We start from the raw sequence: 23,555 nt of genomic DNA, 5'->3' as shown, positions 1-23,555 counted from the left end.
GTGAGATCATCATTGTGGTGTTGCAGCAGCTTAGATTAGAAATGCGGCTGACTTGTGTATTATCAGACACGCAGACAGTGCAATAAAAACAGAAACAGACACACACCTATTTCTGACCAGTCACCAGCAGCAACACCTCCTCTGAAATCACATCATCTTGTTGGAAACCTTAATTACATTGCAGAACACCAGCGCTCCAGCTGCTCCAAGCGACAGTGCAGCCTGTCCTGACAGCGCTTATATGAGCAGCACAGGCGTCCGCGCGGATATAACGTGACTGGTTCAATATACCGCAACCGAGGCTGTCTCATCATTTAAACTAGTTCAGACGTACAGTAACACGGATGTTGTTTGCTGAAAGGTGGCTTATGTCTGACGCTGGGCTTGAGGCTGAAGAGATCGGAGGTGTTGCTGGTGTCAGTAGCTGGCCAGTTGTCGCAGTCTTAGTCAAATAGTCATAAAAAATAAGCTTTTTTTTGGGTGCCTGAAAACAAATGCTTTGCATTTTATGTCTCTTAAAATTTCCGGGTTTATGATGAAGCTGCAAGGAGGTAAACAGGAGATGCTAAAAGTTGAGACGGCTGACAGCAATGGAAATAAAGTGAACCAACAACTAAGTTTAAAAAGTAACTCCAAACTGAGACTGTCTGTTCCGTATGGTTTGATGTCAATACAATAGTGAGTAAATCTGAAACCAACCTGTTGTGAACTGTCCCTTCATCTTCTGGAAAACAGGGTCCTGGGCTGTAGCCTGGGCCCGACGGGCTAGCGATTCAGAGGCAGCACTGGAGAACATGGTGGAAACGTTGGAAACGTTCTCCAAGCCGACGCCGAAGGTGCTGACCAGCTTCTTGACGAAGTTTAGCGTGTGCGGTGTGATCTTGGCGTCGGAGACTGCGCCGCTCTTCTCAAAGGCCACCGAGTAGCATTTAGCCAGGCCCTGTTGGAGCTGCCTCAAGACCTGCAGAGAGAGAAAGAAGAAAAAGAAATATTAGATTTTTTTTTTCCTGTGGAGTCTGATTTCTGTTGTTCCTAAGGAACAAAAGGAGCAGTGATGTGCTGTCATACAGTAACCAAAGCAAGAGAGAGAGAGGGAAGGTGATGGTGGCGTAGCATGTCTCTGCCCCTGCTTGCCCCGTGGAACGAAGCATAGAGTCTGCAGCTGCTGCTGAGTGCCCCAAACCATCACAGATAATCAGACACACACACACACACACACAAACAAACTTCCGGCCCTAAATCCCTTGCCCCATCCTACACGCTCACTGCACCCATCCATCACCTGTCGCAGTCTTCTCGCCTCCTGCTGCCTCTTTCTCCCAGCCTCCCCCCTCCAACCACAGACCAGCTACCTTGCGTGGATTCTGCCTAGCATGGCTAAAACAATTCTCAGCAGCAGTGAGTCGAAGTCGGGCCTACCTCCTGCACTGACATCCACACAATAAGCTAGGAGGGAAAGGGATGCTGGCTGAACGGATGATTTAAGTCGACACGTCCTTCAGCAAAGAGAACTGAAGGAATCTACCTCTGAAATGTACACTGCCAATTATGCCAATTATGTTTTCAAGATATTCTACCGTTACAATGTTTTGGCAAGAAACTAGTTCAGTCGGGGAGCTGTGAGACAGTGATGACATATTCTCAGACAAGTCAGGACAACATCTTAGACTAAGCAGATGTGTCAGCCCACAAGAGAGACGGGATCTGCCAAACGGCGGTCATCTGGTTGACCAGGTGGCATGACACGCGCATACACAAGACGTGCACTCCAACTTCCTTTCACACATATGCAGAGATGCATGAAGATTCTCGCAACCAGCTGTGTTTTTTTCTCACCATCTGATCCGCGGAAAACACACACACACGCACACGACAAAGTGTAGACACGCACAAAAACCAGCACCTTTGTTCTTCTCACCTCTTCATGCCAGTTCTCCCTGAACCACACCATCTGGTCCACGATGCCCTCCAGGGAGGAGAGCAAGGTGGGGTGCAGCTCTCGCTGCATGTGCATGATCCGGCTGCACCGCCACATTGGGGCAGTGGCCCTGATAGGCCCCGGGTCGGAGGCCCCCGAGTGAGGTTGGGCTCCGACTGAACTGGGCTGCTGTTGTCCAGATGCATCTGGGGAGGAAAGCGGGTAAAAGGAGGTAAGGATGAGAGGAGGAAGATATGACAGGAGGAAAACAGGATGCAGAGAAACGATAATCACGATATGGAAAAGAAAAAAAAAACAAATACAATCCATGGTAGACGTAGAAAAAGAGCATCTTAAATAAACGGTAACGAAGCAACATGCTACAGCTAGCCATGTTTACTTACCACTTTTGTAGCGCTCCCTCTGCTCGATCTTGAGTGTCAGGTAAAGGGTGCGAATAGGGAAGTAGACAGCCTGGGGGTATACTCGTCCCACCTAGCAGATAAAAGAGGGTCACAGATTACATTTCAAAGACTCCCCCTCAGGACCGCAAAGGAGAGAGGAGAGGAGGCAGTCAGATGTAGAGAGGGTAGAGATGGAGGGAGAGTGGGACAGAGAGATACTGTTTGTGTCAGAGAGAGAGAGAGGGAGAGAGAGAGAGGGAGAGAGAGAGAGAGAGAGGAAGGGAGAGAGGGAGAGATCATAGTGATACAGCCAGAGACCTCTGCTGTATCAGGGAGCGTTTGAAGCTTTGAGTCAGGGAAGTTAGGGAAGTTAAAAACACGTCATGGCTGAATTACAAAACTGAATGTGACTGATGATGAAATTGCCCTCAAGACTTTCAAGAGAAGTCACTGACAACATTGGAAGACTTAATGGTTGAAGTCAGGACATAAGAGATTTCAAGTTTTTAAACACAGAACAAATTCACCTCAAACTTGAGGAAGCCGAGCTCCTTTGATAAGAAATGCAGAAGGTGCATCCGGTATCAACCTTTGGTGTATAATTTATGGATCTGTCTCACGTTCAGGTCATTCTGAAGGTAGGATTACTGAGCTATGAAGCGCTGTACTGTAGTTCAGCAACCAGCTAGACAACTTTTCAAGATTCTGCATTAGCCGAAAATGTCTACTGAACCAAGAAATACACTAAAAATCAATGCTTCAAAAAAGAAATTATTAAAAATTAGAAACCTTCCTCTACACATAGGTAGATATTTTTCTTTCAGTTTCTATTTTTTCTTTACCCCATTCATGTAGCCCTGAAAGTTTGTCTAAAGAAAAGACTTTGTTTAGGATCTTATATAAGATCCTCGAGCATGCAGTGAACAACTCCTCAAATGTCTCATTCCTGTCGGGACAATAACAATTCCACACTTGTCACCGAATGACACCCTAACACATGAGAGGGCAACCGCTGCGACACATCTTAGCTATCACTGTGACTGTACAAAGCGAGCGCCTAAAGGAAGAACATGAGCTGTGACAAAGCTCGCTAAAACTCTACACGGGCGAGAACAGAGACGTGCCGGTGTGTAAGCAGAGGTAAAACAAGCTCTGAGTTATTCTTTGTGAACATTTCCAGTGTAATCTAAAAAGAAAGTTCATTTTTAAACATTCATATAATCGTATGAGGGATGATAAGTGGTTTAGAAAATATGGCAAACAAATTGTTTATAGCGTGGCAGGATTGTCTGAACCCTCCTCTGTTGTATTCATGTAGAATTTTATATTAATTAAAATTAAAATGATGACTAAAAGTACAGGAACAATAACTAAGTTATAAAAAACAAAAGCAGATTTTGTCCTTCTAGGTGGGAGAGATCTGTGAGCCTGGCGTAAGGCCCACTGGATATTGGTAGGAGACCAAACCACAAGGTTCTTCTCAGGTCTCGGCGCACAATTTCATAGTCTGCAATTACATAGCTACTTGATCCCTTTCTAGACCCACTATACGCCTGCGGGGCAGAAAGGGATACCTCTAGGTCTCAACAACAAAACTGAGCTCAATATGAGTAAAGGGCTGAGGACGGTGGTGGTGGTGGTGGTGGTGGTGGTGTTCGAGGGGCATACATGACAGAGATAGAGGAAGAAGCAGCTTTTTTTTCACAATGTAGCCTAAGGCTAAATGGATTTTGGACCCTCTAAGCTTTCACTGAGTATCCACTCTGACAAGCAGTCCAGGTCTTCAGAGGGTATCTAAAAACTGCACAAATCGAAAAATCACACAAAAACTAGCTCGAGTCTAAAGCTGCGAGCGAGAATGAGTTGGCTAACGAGAACGTACTGTAATTCTGCTTAGACTGGACTACTGGAACAGCTGTTCCAGATCCCAGCAGGTCTCAAGATTCAAGAGACTCAGCTACCTCTCAATCCATGTAACGCTACATGGTCGGTCAGACAGCGGTGGTGTGCTGTAAAGGCAGCACAGAGGCAGGGGGAGACAAATGGGATTAACTAACTGCTGCTGTTGTAGGTCTAGCCTGGAGACGATACAAAAAGGGGAAGAATGAAAACTATTATTACATTGAACTACATCGAGGAAAACACTTTGCACTTCCTTAGTGGTGAGGTAATATGAAAAAACTCAAGACACATTATCACCACCTTCTTTAAATGAATGTAAAGTAAAGTACATTTGTAGAAATACTGTATATACTAGCTATATCTGTTAAGTCAACTGAATATGTGAGTGGAAAGATTTATTAAGTGTAGGCACATTTGCACACTCTTTATGTACATACACAGTATTCTGCAAACTACCCTCTAAATCTCTATATCTCAGTTTTATTTATTGCATATGCACAAAATGTGTAATTTCTCTTCGTTTTCCTTCTCATGCTGCTCAAAAACAGAAAGAAGAAATAGCTTGAGTCAGGGTTAACGGGAAAAGGGGGAGTTTTAAGTGGCAGTTAACAGCGGCATTAAAGATGAAAGAGGAAGGAAGGCAAGAGAGGAAGAGGAGGAATCGGAGATCAACCCGCTAATGGGAAGATAAGAAATGTCATATTCTGGCGATTCTGAGGTGGGCTGAGGGGGAGAGGGCGAATGGTAGACAAGGAGGAGGCAGCGAGGGCGGTGAGGGTGGGGAGAAGTGTTGAGAGTCTCCGTTAACTTTTGATTCATCTTCCCGCCTGCCCCCAGGCGCTCTTCTCCTCACCTTCATCAATATTTTAACATACGTTTTTTAAACATCCCGCCGCCGGAGAGAAACTCTAAATAATTCAGGCGAGTAGCAGAGACAAAGCCTGCCGTGCATTAAAATATGGTTTTCTCTTTACATAAAGAAGGGGATGAAGAAAAGGGATGTCAACCTTTTACCCTTCAGTCGTTAAAAGGGTAATGAGCGAAACCAAAGGGAGGACCGGCTCTCTCTACAGTCGTCCACTATCACCCATTCATATAAAGCACATGCAAAAACCAAGTGCTTGTTTAAGTGACTCAACTGTAGCCAAAGAGGTCACAGCTTTGAAGCTTGTCCTGTTGCAGTGTCCTCTACACATCTCAAAGATTAACACGATATACAAAACTCCAAAAGTTGAAAGACAAATACAAATGGTTCAGTATGTTCCTGCTGCTGGGCTCATTTGTTTCAGACCTAACTTGCATTAAACCAGCTTGTTAATGAGCTTAACAACCAACCATCAGTGTGATGCATCCTCTTTATCTGCTTCCTAAAAAGTAGAGAGGATTCATCAGTCATCATCACTTCATCACACACTTCCACGATACTACATCCATCTCTTACGCTACCCACTTGTACTTTAAACCCCCCCGTCTATTCCCTCATTTCTCTTTATCCTTCACTCTCTCTCATCCCCTCTGTACAATATTCCTGCTCTGCTGAGAAGATGGCGGTTTGTTATAGCAGACTACTCTTTGAAGATCACCCTCTTCAAATTGTGCGGAAATAATACTCCATTAAGCAAAGCAAATTAGTCCTCACTTTAATTACTAGCTCTGTTCCCGCAGTGCGGATGCGTACGATATTAACTTTATAATCATTTCTTGAACAAATAATTTAAAAACTAATTCACCAGGGACCGGTGAAAGCCAGTAAATTGCTGTAAAAGGGACAGTGAAAGAATACAAATGCTTAATTTGGTAAATAGAAAGCAGGAGAGAGGCCACTTTAGCGTGAATGCAGTTAATTTGTCTTGATTAGAAAGACGTGCATGAGCACTAATGCTAACACACCAGCCAGATGTGCTGCCCCCAAACAGATGAAACAAGCCGAGAGGAAGAAATATGAATGATTGACAGGTGAAGCAGACATCACTGAGACACTGAGCTGGAGAAAAAAAAGCAACAAGGGAAGAGAACTGTCTGACAGAAGTTTGCTTTGATAAAAAGTTAATAACAGAGACCAAGAGGATTTTGGCTTAAGCTGGGGATCTAGATCTGGGCATGGGATAGAGAGTTTTGTAAAGGCCTCACCTGGCTGATTAGGTTGAGCAGAGGTTTGCCTTCTGAACCAACCAGGCAGGTCAGGAGTTGCGGTATCCATGCCAACCACTGGATGGGCGGCACTCCAATGCAGTATTTGTCCACAGCGTCTGCCAGGGTGTTCTTGTCATCGAAGCTGAGTAGCCACAACACCTACAGAAGAAGAAGGGGGGGGGGCAGGAAGAGAGAGCGGTCAGAAACACACAAATTAAATGCAACACCCTGATTCTGCCAAGGCGGTAAAATATTCCATACACAATAAAGTACCAAGAGGTAAAGTCTCCATCATTAATCAGACCGTTGCTGCTGCCCTGGCTCTGTTCACAGCAGGAGCAGTGAACGAGTACATCTTGGCAGTCCTTAATATGATCAAAGCTGAGCCGGTGTGGAGGTGATCTCCCCTCCCCCGGTGTGCTCGTGTGTGCATCTACATCATGATGAAGACATTAACCCCACTCAACCCAAACCCCCGCCTCACCCTACCCCCCAAAGGCTCTCTTCAAGCGAGCCAACCCCGGTACACAGATTGTGTATAATTACTGATAATGACTGGTCATCTCGCTTCACCCATCAGGACTAAGCGCTGCCAACCCAGCTTGGCAGCACAATAACCAGGGGTGTGGTGGAAGGGTGCGGTGAGGGAGGGGGGCTCAACAGAAAAAAAACAAAAACAAAAAAAAAAAAAACACCAAATTGGAATGTGATGCTGATAGCAGCCATTATTAGAACAGATAATGATAGTAATGCCCAATGCCAACACTGGATGTGGCAAGACCGTATTTATTATTTATCGAGCCTGACACAGAGGATGAGTCGCTCTAATCTGACTCTCCTGTGGCTTTTTGAAAGCAGAGACCCAGCAGGCGGTTTAGTTTTGACAGTCTCTCAGCCCCCTCCGGCTCAATAATAAAAGAATAGAAACAAACAAAATAAAAATAAATATTTAAAACAAAACTTACCAGGAATTTATCTAAATCTTTCATTATATTTTTCGCTGTGATCTTTGATGTTGCTGCTTTTTCCTGCTATAGAGAATCACCTGACCCGAGTAATGTTTAGCAAAGCACAGCGGGCCTCAGTGCTTTACCCATTATAAAAGCGTATAGAGGTCTTTCTGTGCTAACCTCTGGAGGGGCTGTATCGAATGAGTTGCTGTGCGTCAGTGTAAGAAGGTGGGATGCTTGTTAGCAAGGAGTTCATCTCTTTACCTCCCACACAGGGCTTACTCAACTGGTCTGAATGGCAGCATTGGTCTGACTGTAAGAGAAAGGTCGGCCCATGTAGAGGGTCATGAGATTGGAGTGTCAGGGGAGGCCATTAGTCTGTTAACCCCCCTGCACCGGAGGATGGCCTTCACTTCTCAATCGATCTGCCGTGGGAACCCATCCACACCTTCCAGCACTGGACTATAATCGATCACATTACTGCTCTCTGTAACAGTGGCAGAGTCAGAGAGGTGGGAAAAAAAAAAAAGAATGCCTTTCTTCTCATCAGCTCAAATAATATATTGGCTGGACGGGGTCAGGGAACTAGGGGATTAAAAGCAACTCTAATGTGGAAAAAAGGCCTGAATGATGTTTCTGTTTATAGAAACAGGAGTCAGACGCAGGAGTGGACGTGCTTGTTTCAGAGCAGACAACAAAAACAACTGAGGTTCAACAGCTAAACAAACAACCGTGATAATGCTGTTAGCACTTAGAAATCTTCACATTATCCCTCTTCAGTCATCACCTTTGCTAGGTATTTGCGGGACTTGCTCTCATTCTGGTGGCGGCAGGCGTGGAGGTAGCAGGTAATGGCGGAGACTCCCAGGTGGAGCTGGCGGTCCTTGACGAAGATGTTCTCCAGGTAGTCGCCCCACATGGCCCAGGCCTTCACCAGGACGTCATGCATCTGTACTGCTGCCGAAAAGGCCTTATTGGCCTCCTCTGACCTGGGACAAGAAGAGAGGGAAGGGGAAGAGTGTTAGAGAGTGAGGGACAGACTTAAACTTGTCAAGGGCAAGTGAGCAAAGGGAGGAAAGCTGGAGTGGAAGGAGAGGAAGCAGGATGGAGTGAAAGGGGAGTCAGAGGGGTAAAAAAAAGGAGATATAATATAGGGAGGGACACTGAGGAGGGAAGGAGGGTTGAAAAAGATGGATGCAATACTTGTACGGAGAGCGGAGTGGGGGGTTGAAAGGGAGAAAGATGGAGTGTGAAACAGATTATGATGATCATATTCTGAATTATGTACTACACATCAATAAGCACCATATTTCATTTGCTGTAATCTTCAAGGCTTTTCCTCCCGCGACATTACAGAGTAAGCATTTAACCCAACATGAATTAATGTCACCAAGGGTTCAGGATTTTTTTTGCTATATTGTAATAAGAGTTGAACTCAGCCCTATCATACTGTGCGGATCAATCCATTTAATACTGGGTGACATATGAGCTTAACATTATCGTATTTTATCTGCAGTGACAGAGCCGCAGCAAGGTAAAAACCTCAGTTTAATGGCTATATTTATCTGTATACAAATACACTGACCGTGAAGAGCACTGCTGCAGCTTAGAGAAATCTCCAGGCTGATAAACTTGAGAATCCTTGGGAGTTTTTTTTTTTTATCCTGTTACTGCAATCTAGCAGTCACAGTTTGAGCTTTCGATTTAGAAACTGTTAAATAGCAGGCAAAGAAACAGACAGGTGCAATCTGGTGGGGCCCCCCGACATTTTGACTACACCATTTATGCTGACAGGGTGATATATTCTGAATCATCAGCTGTTTTCACCACGTCAAGCGGCTTCTAACCACTCGCTGGCACGCAGTCTGAATAATTTTCGCACACCTTTCAGCCTTTGATTAATAAATAAGATGCAAGGAGCGCCTGAGACGCACCACCCAGCAGTCAAAACAAGGAGACAGGCCTGTCAATGAAAAAGCCTTGCTGAGCTACAGTTGGTAAATGGACCTCCATTTTAGGAGTGCTTCCAAAAACTACTCTCCCACTTCCTTATAGCGAAATGTCTCCCAAGCCAATCAATTAAAATGTGTTATTATAAAAGGCATTTTGGCATGTGATTAAGAAACGGGAGCTTGATTGCTATGGGAGTCAGAGCCGAAGACCCTCCAGTAATACTTAATGGGGTTGCCTCAGTCACTTTGCCAGTGTTAAAGTACATTAACAGTTTCTACTACCCGGCTCAACAGGAGCACAGGCACCCAACAGACTGTCAAATCTCTGACACCCGTTTAATTGAATGATCTCAAAATCCTTAGCACATGTGGCTGCGCGCACACACACACGCATACGCACATACACACACACACAAAGACTCCCTCAACCCCTAACCCCCACTCTGCTGTTAATTCTCCCCTGGTGTAGGGGAAACTTAATGATTGCAATAAACCCTGCTGAGGTGGAGGCAGGTTCTGCTGATCCCAGAGATTCCTGCAAATTGCCTCGAGTTAATTATTGAGCTGCATATACATTTAATAAGCCTTTCTCAATTTGTCTTTCACCCCTCAGGACGCCATGTCACGTCAAAGATGACGGGTGAAAAAAAGGGGGCGCTGAAGGGGTAAAGTAAAAAAAAAAAAAGTGGCTGGGGGTATCTAGCAGAGCGTGGTGAGAAGAGTAGCATGCTCCACGGGGTATACCTGCAGCTAAGAACACATTACTGATGCAGTCACAAATGGATGACACAGATGTAGCATCATATCTAAGCCACGTCAGGGGGTAACCTAGTGACATAATCTTAGAGGTGCGTCAGCTTGAGGCGAGAAGTGCTGATTAAATATGACTGCCGTTTCCTAATGGGATAAAACACCCACGCAGATTTAAGAGACCACTTACACAATGTGATAACGAACAAAGGCATGACAGTGACAAACAGAAGAGTGAAAATGGATAGAAAAAAAAACAAAGTGAAAGAAGTGAATCTAAAGTTGGCTGCAAAGTGGCAAAAAGCTACAGAGCTGGATCAGTGAAGGGGACGTACTTGTTGATTTGAGCCAGGAACATGCCCTTTAGAGCGTAGAACTCAGCCGTCATCTCCTTGGTGAAGTACTTCAGGTTGGTCGACTCGATCACCTCCAAACCCTGACAGACGGGAGAAGTGAATGACACGACGGGTTTAACTCAAAAAACCAAAACTGGAAAGAAAAAAACTTTCATGGAACGCTAGGGAGCGGACACCGTTTCAGACAGGGCCGTAATCACAGGTGAAAAACAAACAAACTGCTCGGTGTTCATTAAGAAGTGAGAAAAGTGGCGTTAAGGGAACTAAACTTCCATTATGGTGAGCCTCTGATTAGGTGTCCCCTATGTACTGCTGTGACAAACGATGTGTAGCGGGAGGGAGAGACAGAGAGAACCAGAGGAGATGAGATAGAAGAGAGAAAGAAAGAGAGAGAAGAGTGTCTACTGGCACTTTTAATGACTTGTGGTGTGCTGAACTGCTTCTATTAATCAGAGTACTCCATGGGCTTAAGAGCAAGCTCCTGAGTTACACTCTCTTATAAGTCTCACTGCTATAACTTGTCACCTAGAGCCACCCCAAATACTTCTTGCTCTCACTACTTTCCCCCACGCAAAGTACCACTAACTACGCCTCCGGCTACTACTAGCAGAAATCAATTTAAATCACACCAAATGTATCAAATGTGTTGTTCCCTGGCAGACGCTGGTTTATTTTTAAAATTGGAGCGTGCCATCACCGCGGTCCAAATCTCTTGAAGCTGTGCTGCATTATGTCGCATGGTGCGTATGACATATTTATCATGTTTTGATGACATATGATTAGATTGTACAAATACGCTTTCTTTTTGCCTTTCTAGAGTGATTCCGCCAAATAAAATATTTCATGAGTTAAATTAAAGCGTACGTGATTGTTAATAGAAACCAAGTGTGATTTTAAATATGACAAATGCACTCGTTAACACTGACATTTCTAGGAAAAACAAACAAATGTCTTCACTAGTAAAACATCATAGAAATAGACGCATGAATAAAGAGACACTCTCAGATCTGAAATATGGGATGGCTTGTCTGAGGACAGAGGGTGTTGTTTGTGCAAATTTGTAACTTGGGATATTTGTTTATATAAATGAATTAAATTGAGAGAAAGTCACATTCTTACCTGCATGCACTCATTCTTGCCCATGACGCCAGCCAGCTGCAAATAACATTTGACTTGTTGTCTGATCTTCTGGAAGCAGTCGACAATGGGCACTGTGGGGATGGTGTGGATACGACTCAGGATGTCTAGAGCCACATTCACAAGACCCTGGGGAAAGAGCGTGATGTTATTTCACAAACACATTTAAAAAAAAAAAAAAAAAGAAGGAACCCAAGCAAAACAAAATGTTGAGTTTATGGTCATCCGTAGGTGACACAGTACCTGTTTGCGTCCTATCTTGCCGTACTGAATGATAGCGGATGCCGAAGCATGAACTCCCAACATGGCGTTATTGTTGTTTGGATCGTGCTGTGTGTTCGTCTCATACGCCGTCACTATGGCTGCGGACAGAAAAAATAAGTAAGTGTCATATCTAAGTAAGCAAAACAAAAAACAAAAAAGGAGGACAGCTCAGAGCAATGTGAACACTGTGGATCTTCTAGCACTCTGAAAGCTCAGCTGTCATAATGCAGAAGACGGCACACTCAGGACCCTAAACGTATTGAACGGTAAATGGGCCATGGCGATGAATTTCATCAAGAAAATTCCATTTCACTTTAATATAAGTTTGAAGGCTGTCACGTATAAATGAAGCAGATTTTATTGGCACGGTGCTGCAGAAGCAGCGCTATCATTATTTCAGCGCCTCACAGTGCGAGTTGGAGCTCAAGTTGCTTGAGACATCACATTTTGCAGTGGCTGCCTCTCTGAATGGTTTCAAAGTCACCGCGGGAGAGAGCTGAGCACTGAGCAAGGTAAATACGTGTGTGTGTGTGTGTGTGTGTGTGTGTGTGTGTGTGTGTGTGTGTGTGTGTCTTATGTCCTGCAGTGAGAGAGAGTGAGAGTGTGCTTTAGCGAGCTGACATTTGGAAATGTACAGAGACCCTGAGGGGGTTCTGCACATCTTGGCCTTTTAAAGAAGACCCTTTCCTGGAACTAGCAGCAATCTGTGAGTGTGTCTGCATGAGAGTGGCGCCCTCTAAGACTCATACAGTGCATAAAAAGTCATGCATGTGAACACAAATATCTGTTTTAATTAGAAATGTCATACTTGACAGGCTGTGTGTGTTTGTGTCGTACCTTGGTAGTGGTGCTGGCGCCACATGAAGATGCTGCTCCAGTGGGACAGGTCATCAGAAACGATGGGCAGCCGGTTCCTCCAGGTTTTCACCACCGTCTTCATGTCGTGGAGGCTGGTGTTGCGACCCAGGTTCGCTGGCTGGAGCCCTGCATTAATTTGGGCCGCTTCTTGCAGCTCGATGATTTGCTGTGCCGCCTGTGGGGAAGAAATTACAAGCAAAAAGAAAAATCTGTCTGTGACCTTTTCGTAACTTCCACACAGTATCATCAGTACCTTTACCACACTCACTTAACTCGGACTCTTTAAACTTTTATGGTGGCTGATATGAAGCAGCAGCTGAATGCTTGGTACAGAACGGCTAACTTTTGTTTACAGTTAACATTTTGTGTTCTCAGGGCTGCTCTACAGTCTGCTTCAAAACTTTGGTCCAGACAGTATACCAGCTGCACCTAATCTTGTTAATATTCTGTCTATACAACTCAACAAATGAATGCCATTAGCCAAATTTCCTGCTTAGTTTGAACTGCATTACTCACGTGGTGGCCATCTGCCATCAATCAGTGACCGCCACTTCCTTAAAAAGTTTTAAAAATCTCAACCCTTACATCTTGTTTTTAAGCTTTGCTTGCTTTAGGCTGTTTTAACAAACATATTAGGTTCTGTCCATCTTGCTCCTATTATCATCTGTTGTCTTCAGTGTGTGCTGTACCCAGAAATTATACCTAAAATATCTAAATGGATTCAATGAAGGAGTAAGAAGTTAGGCCAATGACACAGTTAGGAAGTGCATGTGGAGTATTTGGAGAACAGGTTTCAGTTAAGATGTGGAAAGATGGCGTGGGAGATGTGAAGAACAAGGATCAGGAGACAGATGGAAGGAACAGACAAAAGGTGAAGAGGGTGTGAGACTGTTAATGGAAAAAACTGACTGTGTGAGACTGAAAGATGAAGACTGAAATGATGAGGAAAAAGAGGGCTGTTACTGGTAGGGTATTGACAGACACTACGACAAAGACAATCCTCGGGCTGTCCTCCTCTGGGTCACTGGCTTACTGAACAATCCCAGGGGCTGAAAGCCTCCACGAACGAGATGGATCAAAGTGACCAAACACATTTACCTCTAAGGACAGCTTGGTTTGAAGATCTCTACCTCAGCTCATAGCTCGTAGCCTTTTTACAACAAAACATCAACACATGTGGACTTTTAACACATTTCCGCTTTTTTTTTTTAGGCCAAGTTCACGAAATATATCTGCAGTCGAAATTTTTGCATTAGAAATACAGTCCAGAAATATATGGGTTTTTTTGATGCCACCAAAATAATCTTGCGAGGAAAATCATTATCCCCTCCTGCATTACTTCAATATCTGATCTACCCTGATATGGTGCAGAAAGAAAGAAAAAAAAAAGGACAAGGAGATGGGAAAATGGGAAAATGATAAGCGAGGGCTTCTATCTCATTCCATGAAAAAAAGAAAAAGAAAAAGAGCCTCATTGATTGCCCCAAAGCCGCTTTGTGAACATATAATCAATCATTCCATTATAACTACTCATCAATCAATATTAATGCCAACCCTCATAAATCGATAGCATGGGTGATAATCCATCGATCGCCAGTCACTGCTAAGAGCTGGGATTTGATGATAACTTGATTCAAATGGTATTTGAGCCCTACTGTGTTTGCAGAGTCTGGGCTTCTCATTCTCCGAGGCTCATGGAGTCGTGAATATGAGGTATAGAGTTTGGAATGGAGATTTACAACAGGCCGCTTGGCTGGGTAGAAGAATAAATAGCTTGTTTTCCCTCGGCTAGGGTAAATAATTGGACTGCACGTATGCGAACACACGTGCACCAAAGAAAAAGAAAGAAAGAAAAAAAAAAGAAGAAGAAATGCACGCACAGTAACAAAGAAGGTAGTCACCCAATTCAAATACCCATTTTGAAAAGATAAATGTAGTGAATCAGAGCTGTGCTGAAGACTTAACTCCCCCGCTCCAAAAATCAAATCTCCCAAAACAAAATAAATTAGGCAATACAATATTTTTCACAATTATCTGTTAATATCAGCTGATGGCCCATTTCTAACCTTCATTCAGACCGTCCCATTCATCATGTAAATGTAATTCTGCTGCAGGTATTTAATCAAATGGTATCTGATGGCAGGGAAGTAATTACAGCCATTCTGGACTAACTTTCTTTCTTCTCCCCTCTTCTCTCTCTCTCTCCGTGTCTCCCCCATTCTGTTCACTCTCTACCTTTTTCAATTTCCCCCGCCGTCATCTCCCCTCCTTTCTCCTTCTCCTTTTTTTCATCTTTGCTCCTGTCTATTGTAATCTCTCATAGTGGAATCAAAGAGGCTTAAAGGTTTTTGGATTTTTTTTTTTTTAATCATCTATCTCAATTTTACAAAATGGAGTGAGAGAGGGAGATAGAGGGTGTTATCAGCAGTTACTCAACAACACAGCGTCTCAGGGCTACTGATGATCTCTCGACGTGCATCTCTTCAAGTGCTTATCACAATAAACTGACTTCCCTTCACTGCTCTTCCTGGCTTCTTGACTGCCACGTCAGTCTAAATGGAGCCTTTTAACCGAGAGAGAGAGACAGAGAGAGAGAGAGAGAGAAGGGACTCTTCATGAATTTTATATACTGACCTGCAGCAGCGGCGTGTGCACATGGGAAACAATGTGCGGCAGCCTCCTCCACTCGCGGATAGCCAGGCTAGAGGCCATCTCCACTAGCCGCTCTATGAAGTTGAGCTGCTGCTCCTCTGGGTGGCATATGGCAAGGTAGCCACGGTGCATGTTCACCTTCCATGCCATCTCCTTAGGACAGCTCAGCTCCACCTGGAAATTCACACAGAACATTTATTTATAGTTACTTAATACTTCATACTAAAAAAATATTTAATATTTAAAGGGTAAATGGTACGTGAGGGTCAATATACAACTATCAAATTAATCAGTGTACCTTGGTGTAACTGCAATAAAAATAGATCGACAGATCGTAGCCAGGTGGCTCAGTCTCACAACAGTTTTGTTAGTTTTCTTCTATGTTCATCTGAAGAGCATAAATGTGCTGTAATTTCTTTCCATCAGACTTATTCTAGCATCTTCAGAAAATCAAGCTTTACTTGTTGCACTGGAAAATGAATTAATTTTTTTTATGTTGTGAAGTTTTTCTGCAAAATCCATGCTGGCAGCACACTGGATAATGTGCTGAGATAAAATACTGAGAGCATAAAATATTGAGAAGGCAGCCAACAAATTTTGTTTAAAAAAGGTAATAACACAGAATAAAAATTCTCAGTTTTTCCGACTGTGTACCTGCGGATAAAACCGACAGATATGTCCAATTCAAGATGGACTGCATGTAAAACAAAACGTTGCAATAGCCGACTTGAACTTGGTGACATATTTTCTAGAAACAGATATACAGTTGTGTGTTTGTACGTGTTGGTGTATGTGCCGTTTTTCTGCGTTTGTCCCTATGATGTTAAACAAAACAGCAAACACTATTTAAAGCGCTGGGAGCGTGGACGTTTTAATTAAATGTAAACATCCGCGGGGGAAAAGGCCTATGACACTTTCCTTGCATAATTTACTACTTGGACAAATACACAACAGCACTGTTTCCAATTCATTTTCTGAACGTTTTCAGAAGGACTTTTGTACTAATGACTAATCAACCTGACAAGTCTGACACGGAAGCAGAGGAGAGGAAAAGACACCCCTGTTGATTAAAACGCTGAGTGCATTAACGCTAGACAAACAACAGCCCAGGGGAGCCCGCTACATTAAACCTGCGGCTTGCTGTTGTGCGTTTATGAGCGATTGGTGGAAAGACAGACTGAGAGAAGACCAAGACGGGGAAGAGTGAAAAGAGCAAGAGAGTGAGAGAGCCTAGGTGTGTATTTGTGTAAGCTCTTCCGATGTTGAGAGAAAATTACAGTGATCGGTCAAAGCGCACTTATCAGGGGTGACACTTGATGAATATCCTGGAGACAGGGCCGCCCTTATCAAGAGCCAGCTTTAATTGAAAGCGGGGACATTTGGACTTTGCCTCTGAGGTGGTGAGCGGCGAGCAGGCAGGCGACTGAAAGCCTTGCTCCTCTCCACCACCATAAAACAAATCACCCTGCAGCAGACGCCGGGGTAATTATTCACACACGCAGCTGTCGTAAATATTAGCCGCTAAAACCGGAGCTGCAGAGCGAGGGATGAAGAGATGGAGATGGAAATGGGAGTAGAGAGGGTTAGTAATGACAAAAATAAACCCGAGTAAAGAAGAGAGGCTGGAAAAGTAAGAGACAAAAGAAAGAGAAATGGGTACGCAGAGGAGGAAGGGAATGAAACACAGAGGAAGGGATATAGCGTAGTTGGTTGCTGCCATCCAGACAATTTAATTAGGTGTCACCTTAGGACAGAGCGGCTCAATGGATTGGTTCCAAGTCTCCTTGAAAGAGCAAAGCAGGAGTATTTGTTATATGTCAGGTACTATCACGCGCTCACCACCCGTCTACACTTTGTTTTAGGAAACATGAGGCCAATAAATTAACAGGCCAAACAGCTGAACTGCATTTCCACAGCTTTACGGCCAACTCTCTCATTCTCCCCGAGGGTGTGGGGTTGTGGAGGGGCCGGACGGTCCCAAAATCAAGTTACTATACTTCAAACTGACATGAGGCCTGGGCTACAGCACTGCACCGGAAACCACGAATATAATGAAAAAAAAAAAGGGTGGTGAGTCGAGTCTCCGGTTCATCGGGTTCGCGCAAAGGCTCCACTGTGTCTGCGAGTGTGTGTGAGAACTTGTGGTCATATAGTTTCTATTTTCTGTATATTATGTGTATGAATCCATACATGAATATATTTTGGTTACTACACATTTCTCACCTGTACCAGAGCCTCCTTCATGGCAGCCCAATTGGAAACCCTCCAAGCACACTCAAGCATGAGATAAGGGTTCGAGTGGCCTTTGGATTGGCCGTATTCTGTCAATGGCTCCCACTGGTTCAATTCCTTAGAACAGCTGGACATGAAGACAAGGGTGGTGAAACGTTTAGTTTGACTTGGATTGTGTTTTTAACTGTGCTGCAATTGAGCTAATTAAAGTTTTAGGGATAAAATGTATCTTTTTTATTAGTCTAATTCACAGTGAGTCATCAGTAGCTGTCACTGTGGGAGGTTTGCCTGAATAAAAATGTACTGTTTATCATTCTGGCTTTTTAAAATACCTTTAGGGCATTCAACATTTGCATAGGCATCTTTAGGTTTCTTATTCTCGCCCATAATATATCAAATACCGGAGGTAAAACATATGTATTAAAAGGACCTTGACAAGAAAATAACAGTGTTATTTTTTTTAATTAAAAAAAAAGCAGACAGACAACAGGGAGAGTCATTTTAGTCCTGCAGAGAGGCTTGCTGGTTATCCTAGACTGCAGCAAGTTGTTAAAGATTTCATCCAGAAACATCACATAGGATATCGACTTGGTGGAAATTTCCTTGCAGAGATAAAAATATTTTTTATAGCGACAGCACCTATGCCACATATCTGAATACAAAAATCTATGTAGGCGTGCAGAGAAAAAGGTGACAAAAAATTATTTATAAAAAGGAGGAAAAACATACACTGCATACGATACAGAAACTCAGTTTGAATATCGTTCCTGAAAGCCTGCTGCTTTTTTTGTGCTACAAATTGAATAATGCCTGGTTTATAAAATCAATGTTGCACATTATATATATATAAAACGTATTAAAGTAAAAATTCACTGTGGTTTTGTGCTCTGCTGGCTCTCTTGATGTGTAAGACGGACTGCCCTCTGAGATAACAGCTTCTTTTCTGTTCCGGAAATCTTACCGTATCCAGTGGTCCTCCCAGAGCTGGTACTCGGGGAAGATCGCCGGGGAGACGTTGCTCCTCTCGTGTTCTTTCCTCGCCTTCTCCATTGCTTTCTCGTAGCTTTCTTGGGCCTGAACACGACACATAAAATGTTTTTGAGGCTAATAAAATGATTATCAGCGCGACACGCCTGCCTCGATACAATCTGCTGCAACACTTTGTCCATTCTAACTGATACAAAGGGGGGTGGACAAAATATGAGGAGCATCTCTCGGTAAAAGTCAAGACAATCTACCCACACTGCAGCTGTCATGATGATTAAAGTTAAATAACACTTCCATGGAGGAATGATTTATCTGCAGGGCGGTGAACACAACATCAAGTTCTCTCTCACCTGTTCGAAGAAGCCATGCTGCTCGTAGGCGATGGCAGTGGCTGTCTCTGGAAACTTGCACCTCTTCTGCCACAGGCCGGCCCACATGTCCTCCTCTTGGAGCAGAGAGTAGAGCTCTGCTAGGGAGTCCAAAATCTCCTATAGACAAGTACAACAAAATGTGAAAGGCAGCAGAACAAATAGGAAACATTTTGAACGGGAGCAGCTTCGCGAATGAGTCTAGTTTAATTAGTATGAGACACATGATAAATATCCTCAAATATCCCCAGATTCTCCATTATGGAGGAGAAGGATAAATAAAAGAGATCAGTAGCAGTTTTAAGAAGCTAACTCATGACAAAAAAGTCCCGGAAGAACACTATGAAAATTGAAATACATTACCTGCTGAGGTGGTGTGATGCTCTCCTGTTCGTAGAACTCCGTGCTCTGCTTGGGTTTGCTATGCAGGCTCAGACCTTTTTCAAAAGCTTGCTGCTCCAGCATTAGAGTAGATCGCAGCCAGAGGTTGTGTGTCTTGCCCAGGTATTTCAGCACACAGGGGCGGATGGGGATAGGAGGCACACACTGGGACATGGCCTCCACAAAGCAGTTCAAGGCGCTGGGCTGGCAGTCCCTCTGGGCTTGGTGACTGCCGCTGCACAGGAAGGGACTCATTTCTCCTGACAAAGCCTGAAGGGAAGAGAGAACAGAGGGAGAACATCAAACTACCCTGTTTCACTTAAGCAGCAGTGCACCGATACGGCATATTGATAAAGGCGTTCTGTTGCATGTGTGTGATGCAACATGATGCATTTTTCCAGTAAAAGAGCTGTTAAGAAACAGGAAAAGAGAGGTAAGAGAAAACAGGTAAGGTGACTCGGAAGGGGACAAAGGACCACAAGAAACATGAACAACAAGTCACCGGTTGTCTGCTCATGCTGTGAATTTATATTCACACATGCACAAGAACAAAATACGGAAATATCGATAGGATGGAAGTAATTTCAACCGTACCAATCATCCTCATTCATTTTTAATTAATGCAAACTGTTTATCACTTGTATTTGTATTTGAAGTAATGCAGTTGTGGGAAAAAGCACTTCTTTCTTTGAACTGCACACGGCTGGTCTGAGCAATCAGAGCCTCTCTAAAAACGCCCACAGAATAGACTTTGAGCGTGACTGCAGAGTTACTGCTCTGATAATCATGACTGACACACACACTCAGAAATAAATGATGTATTAGTAATGAATATAATTTTCACTGCCCGTTGACAGAATGGAATAATTAATGCCTTGATGGTCACTTTAATTAGGCTGGTGGCAGAAAGAGAGAGGCCAATATGCGAACAGAAGTAAATTCCTTCCTAAGAGGAATATGCTCTTCCATCATTCCCATGTAATAATCAGCCCAGACATATAAAGCCTGACTCTATTTTCCCATTAAATGGATATGGCATAATAGTGGCGGAGAGATGAGGCACGCATCAGAAAGAAGAAGAAGAAAAAAAAAACATGTTACATATTTGTGACTTTATGCCTGTCACAGAAAATATCACCATTTTGAAGCCGCCTTTTTCTATTGACTGCATCTTTCAGATGTTTAAGAGCTCAATCACTTCAAATCAAGGCCTTTCAACGAGTCTTCAAAATACTCTATATGCATCTGGTTCGTTTAACTCATTACAGCTTTTCCTCCTTCAGCTTTCTCGTTTCCATATTTAGCATAAATGAATCTGTCCTCATTAAGTGGAATCGCACGTTTGGAGACAGAAATGGGATGGCCGGGGTCAAAGTTACAGTCGGTGCCTGCTGACGTCATTGATAAGATACAGAAAAGGAGGTGTGTGTGTGTTCGTGTGTGTGTCTGTGTGTACACGATGAGAAGAAAATCCTGGGGATGGAGAGAAGGCTGCGTCTATGTTTGTGATTTATATTCTGAAGGAGAATAAACTGTCATTTTGGATTTTCCAACCAAGAGATACATTTAGGATCTTAAGAAGTAATGGAAAAAGCTATACGGTATGCAAAGGTAGAATATTTTGGCAATAGCCAAGAAAATTACATCACATATTTCCCCCCAAAGTTAGATTGACACTGTGTTGTTGGTGATCCTCAGGAAAAGAAGCACATATTTCTTTCCTTTATTGAATATTCACAATTTTCAACATATGATGACTTGGTCACGCTTATAACTGCAAGCATCGTGCTCGTAGCAACACTAAAATATACTGTATATAAAAACTGGAGTTGCCTAGCTCTGTGCTTCTCTGCCCTGGGTATAACTAGACAGAGGCCAATAAGTTATACTCACATGCTGCTGCCTGTCAGAGAGGATCTTCCAGAGACGAGGGAAGAGCTGAACCCAGGTCCTCTCAGCCAGAGGCGTGGAGATATGACAAAGCTGGACCAGAGCGTTCAGAAGAGCCCCCGTCTGACACAAAAGCACAGAGAAATGACAGCTGCTGATTCAGCGAGGCAGTGGGGTTCTTAATCTTTGTCTTCGTGTCTCAAGAATACTGCTGAGTTATTTACTGTCCTCCTGGGCAGAATTCAATAGATGTCTCAGGTTAAAATCAGTTCCTGGTTTTATAAATAGAATAAAAATCAGCAGGGCTCTGGATCATGGAAAACTTCTGCACAGTATAGATGAGTTTAACATCTCTGACAGCACCGAATTGTCTGATATTGCCAGGATAGATTCCCCTGGATAATTAGGGTCATTCTGAATACGTCGGTTTCATAAAACCCTCAGTACACTCTGTACTAAAAGACAGAGTACACGCTGGCTTCAGAAGGACAAACTTACCTTGACCTCCCGTAACGAGTCAAGAAACTTGTCATGGCGGTTGGTAAGCATGTGCAGCTGGTTTCCTGCGTCTCTCTCAGCCTGCTCTTTACTCTTGGGGATGGCAGTCTGGTCACCTGGTGCTAACTCTATGTCAATCTCCACATCCTAGCAGAGACCGCAAGAGGAGAGAAGAAGAAAACAATCTGTCAGTCTGTTGTCAGTCTTTGACATTTAGTCTTCACGTTGGACACAACGGTGTTTTCAAAGGGCATTTTATGACATAAACAATCAGTGGCTTCTGGGTAATGGGTGATGAATGAGAGCAGACACTGGTTTTTAAAAATACTTAAGTGCCAAGACGCAAGATGTGAATGTTTTCTTGGGATCCCATCATGTTACAGATTCCTAATGGGATAATTTGCTAAATTATATGAGGAAGCATGTCTCCTGACGCATTACGGTGTGTGTGTGTGTCTCACCTCTTCCTTGGTCTCACTGTTCTCTCTCTCACGTGGCTCCTGCTTGACATGCGTTGCCATGGCGAAGGCGGCGCGGTCATGGCTGTCGGCCAGGTTGATGACGTTAGTGATAGACGGCAGCATGGATCCCTGGCAGCTGGTGCCGATGATGGTGTTTCGTTCGCAGACGGCCAGCAGCAGCTAACAATCGCAGACACAGAAAGACACCAACAGGTGAAAAGATGATCAGTGACTGGTAGATGAGGCTAGCAGAAAACACAAAGCGACGCTTGTGTTATGTGTCAAGACTGTTGTTAATGCTGGAATTAAAGGGTTAAAAAGGCCTGCTAGAAAATCAGAGGTAGCAGTCTGTTTACCTCTATGCACTGTTTGATCCAGAAGTGGCTGCCCATGGCCTCCCAGTTCTGAGAGCAGCAGATGTAGAGCAGCCTCTCGTAGACGCGCCGCTTCATAGAAGCGTCAAACACCTCAAAGAACTTGGCTCTGATCAGTGGCTGAGTGCAGCGAAGCCCTGAGAGGAAGGCCGGCTCCAACTTGGATGTGATGTCACTTCCTGAAAGGCTCTCATCCCTGAATAATGCGACAGACAAAAACATTTATTTGACAGAGCTCGCACGCTGGCTCTGAACGGTTTCATTTGACGATGATTCACGAGGGCAGAATACAGCCGTTTGTTCGTAATAAAAAATTGAACTCACTTAGAACATCTGCTGTAACTGAAAGAGGTCACAGCAGTGTTGCAAGAGTCAGAACAACAGCGAGACAACTGAAAAACAAGTCGCAATATCTAACAAAACGATAAAGTGCATACTGAAATAACAGAAAATGGAAGCAGCAACACTATGCAATAAATCCACATTTATGAAGCTTATCAGATTCAGCTTTTTGTTGAGAGCACATCAGAGATGTGCTGAATCCACTCTACGGTCAGCTCGGAAGCAGCGTTCGTGGTGTCAATTACTCGCGTTCCGAGTAATTTGAGTATAAAAACTCCATAATCCAAATATTCTGCCTCTAAGCTTCATTTTGTTATGTAACTTTTATACAATTGCAAGTGCACTGACAATACACTGTGACACTAATGGCTGAGAGGCATGTCAGGAGTAGAGCACTGATGTGTGCCAGTACTCACTGAAATAACACTCAGACGTTGCAGCAAATTGAGAAAGCCTGAAACATATTCCTTATGTTTTTCTGACTTTTACTTCTGTTAGCCGCATTGGTTAATTATTTATATTAATAAACATCAATATGTTTTTATACAAGGGAGGTAATTTCGTTTTTAAAGAGCACAGGCGTGCGTAGCTTTTTCGCTTTACTGTTTGTAATCTGCTTATTTAATTAACTGTCCAAATAAGAAATACACCATGGAAATTATTGATTTTTACAGCTCAATTTCTTCTGGTATTTCTGCCTAACTGTAAATATAATTACACATACTACAAATTAGCACAATACAGTT

General features: G+C 43.5%; 1 protein-coding gene across 4 annotated transcripts in view; it reads right to left on the bottom strand.

Moving 5' to 3' along the window:
* Positions 1 to 23,555, bottom strand: part of trrap (transformation/transcription domain-associated protein) — a 76,224-nt gene that overhangs the window by 12,328 nt on the left and 40,341 nt on the right. For all 4 annotated transcript variants that reach the window (XM_019258758.2, XM_027289201.1, XM_027289199.1 and 1 more), the window contains 18 exons: positions 22,450 to 22,663; positions 22,094 to 22,273; positions 21,633 to 21,779; positions 21,138 to 21,257; positions 19,227 to 19,514; positions 18,846 to 18,983; positions 18,470 to 18,582; positions 17,500 to 17,635; positions 15,259 to 15,450; positions 12,604 to 12,799; positions 11,746 to 11,864; positions 11,485 to 11,631; positions 10,345 to 10,445; positions 8,095 to 8,296; positions 6,355 to 6,516; positions 2,323 to 2,413; positions 1,919 to 2,124; positions 700 to 961 (listed from right to left, as the gene is read on the bottom strand). In XM_019258758.2, the coding sequence (XP_019114303.1) occupies positions 700 to 961; positions 1,919 to 2,124; positions 2,323 to 2,413; positions 6,355 to 6,516; positions 8,095 to 8,296; positions 10,345 to 10,445; positions 11,485 to 11,631; positions 11,746 to 11,864; positions 12,604 to 12,799; positions 15,259 to 15,450; positions 17,500 to 17,635; positions 18,470 to 18,582; positions 18,846 to 18,983; positions 19,227 to 19,514; positions 21,138 to 21,257; positions 21,633 to 21,779; positions 22,094 to 22,273; positions 22,450 to 22,663 (3,014 nt within the window). The remainder of the gene's footprint in view (positions 1 to 699; positions 962 to 1,918; positions 2,125 to 2,322; positions 2,414 to 6,354; positions 6,517 to 8,094; positions 8,297 to 10,344; positions 10,446 to 11,484; positions 11,632 to 11,745; positions 11,865 to 12,603; positions 12,800 to 15,258; positions 15,451 to 17,499; positions 17,636 to 18,469; positions 18,583 to 18,845; positions 18,984 to 19,226; positions 19,515 to 21,137; positions 21,258 to 21,632; positions 21,780 to 22,093; positions 22,274 to 22,449; positions 22,664 to 23,555) is intronic.

This window comes from Larimichthys crocea, chromosome XVI (genome assembly GCF_000972845.2).
Source record: "Larimichthys crocea isolate SSNF chromosome XVI, L_crocea_2.0, whole genome shotgun sequence".
In the NCBI taxonomy this organism is placed as follows: Eukaryota; Metazoa; Chordata; class Actinopteri; family Sciaenidae; genus Larimichthys; species Larimichthys crocea.
Note: the sequence above shows the minus strand (reverse complement) of the source record. Positions and strands in the feature narration are given on the sequence as shown.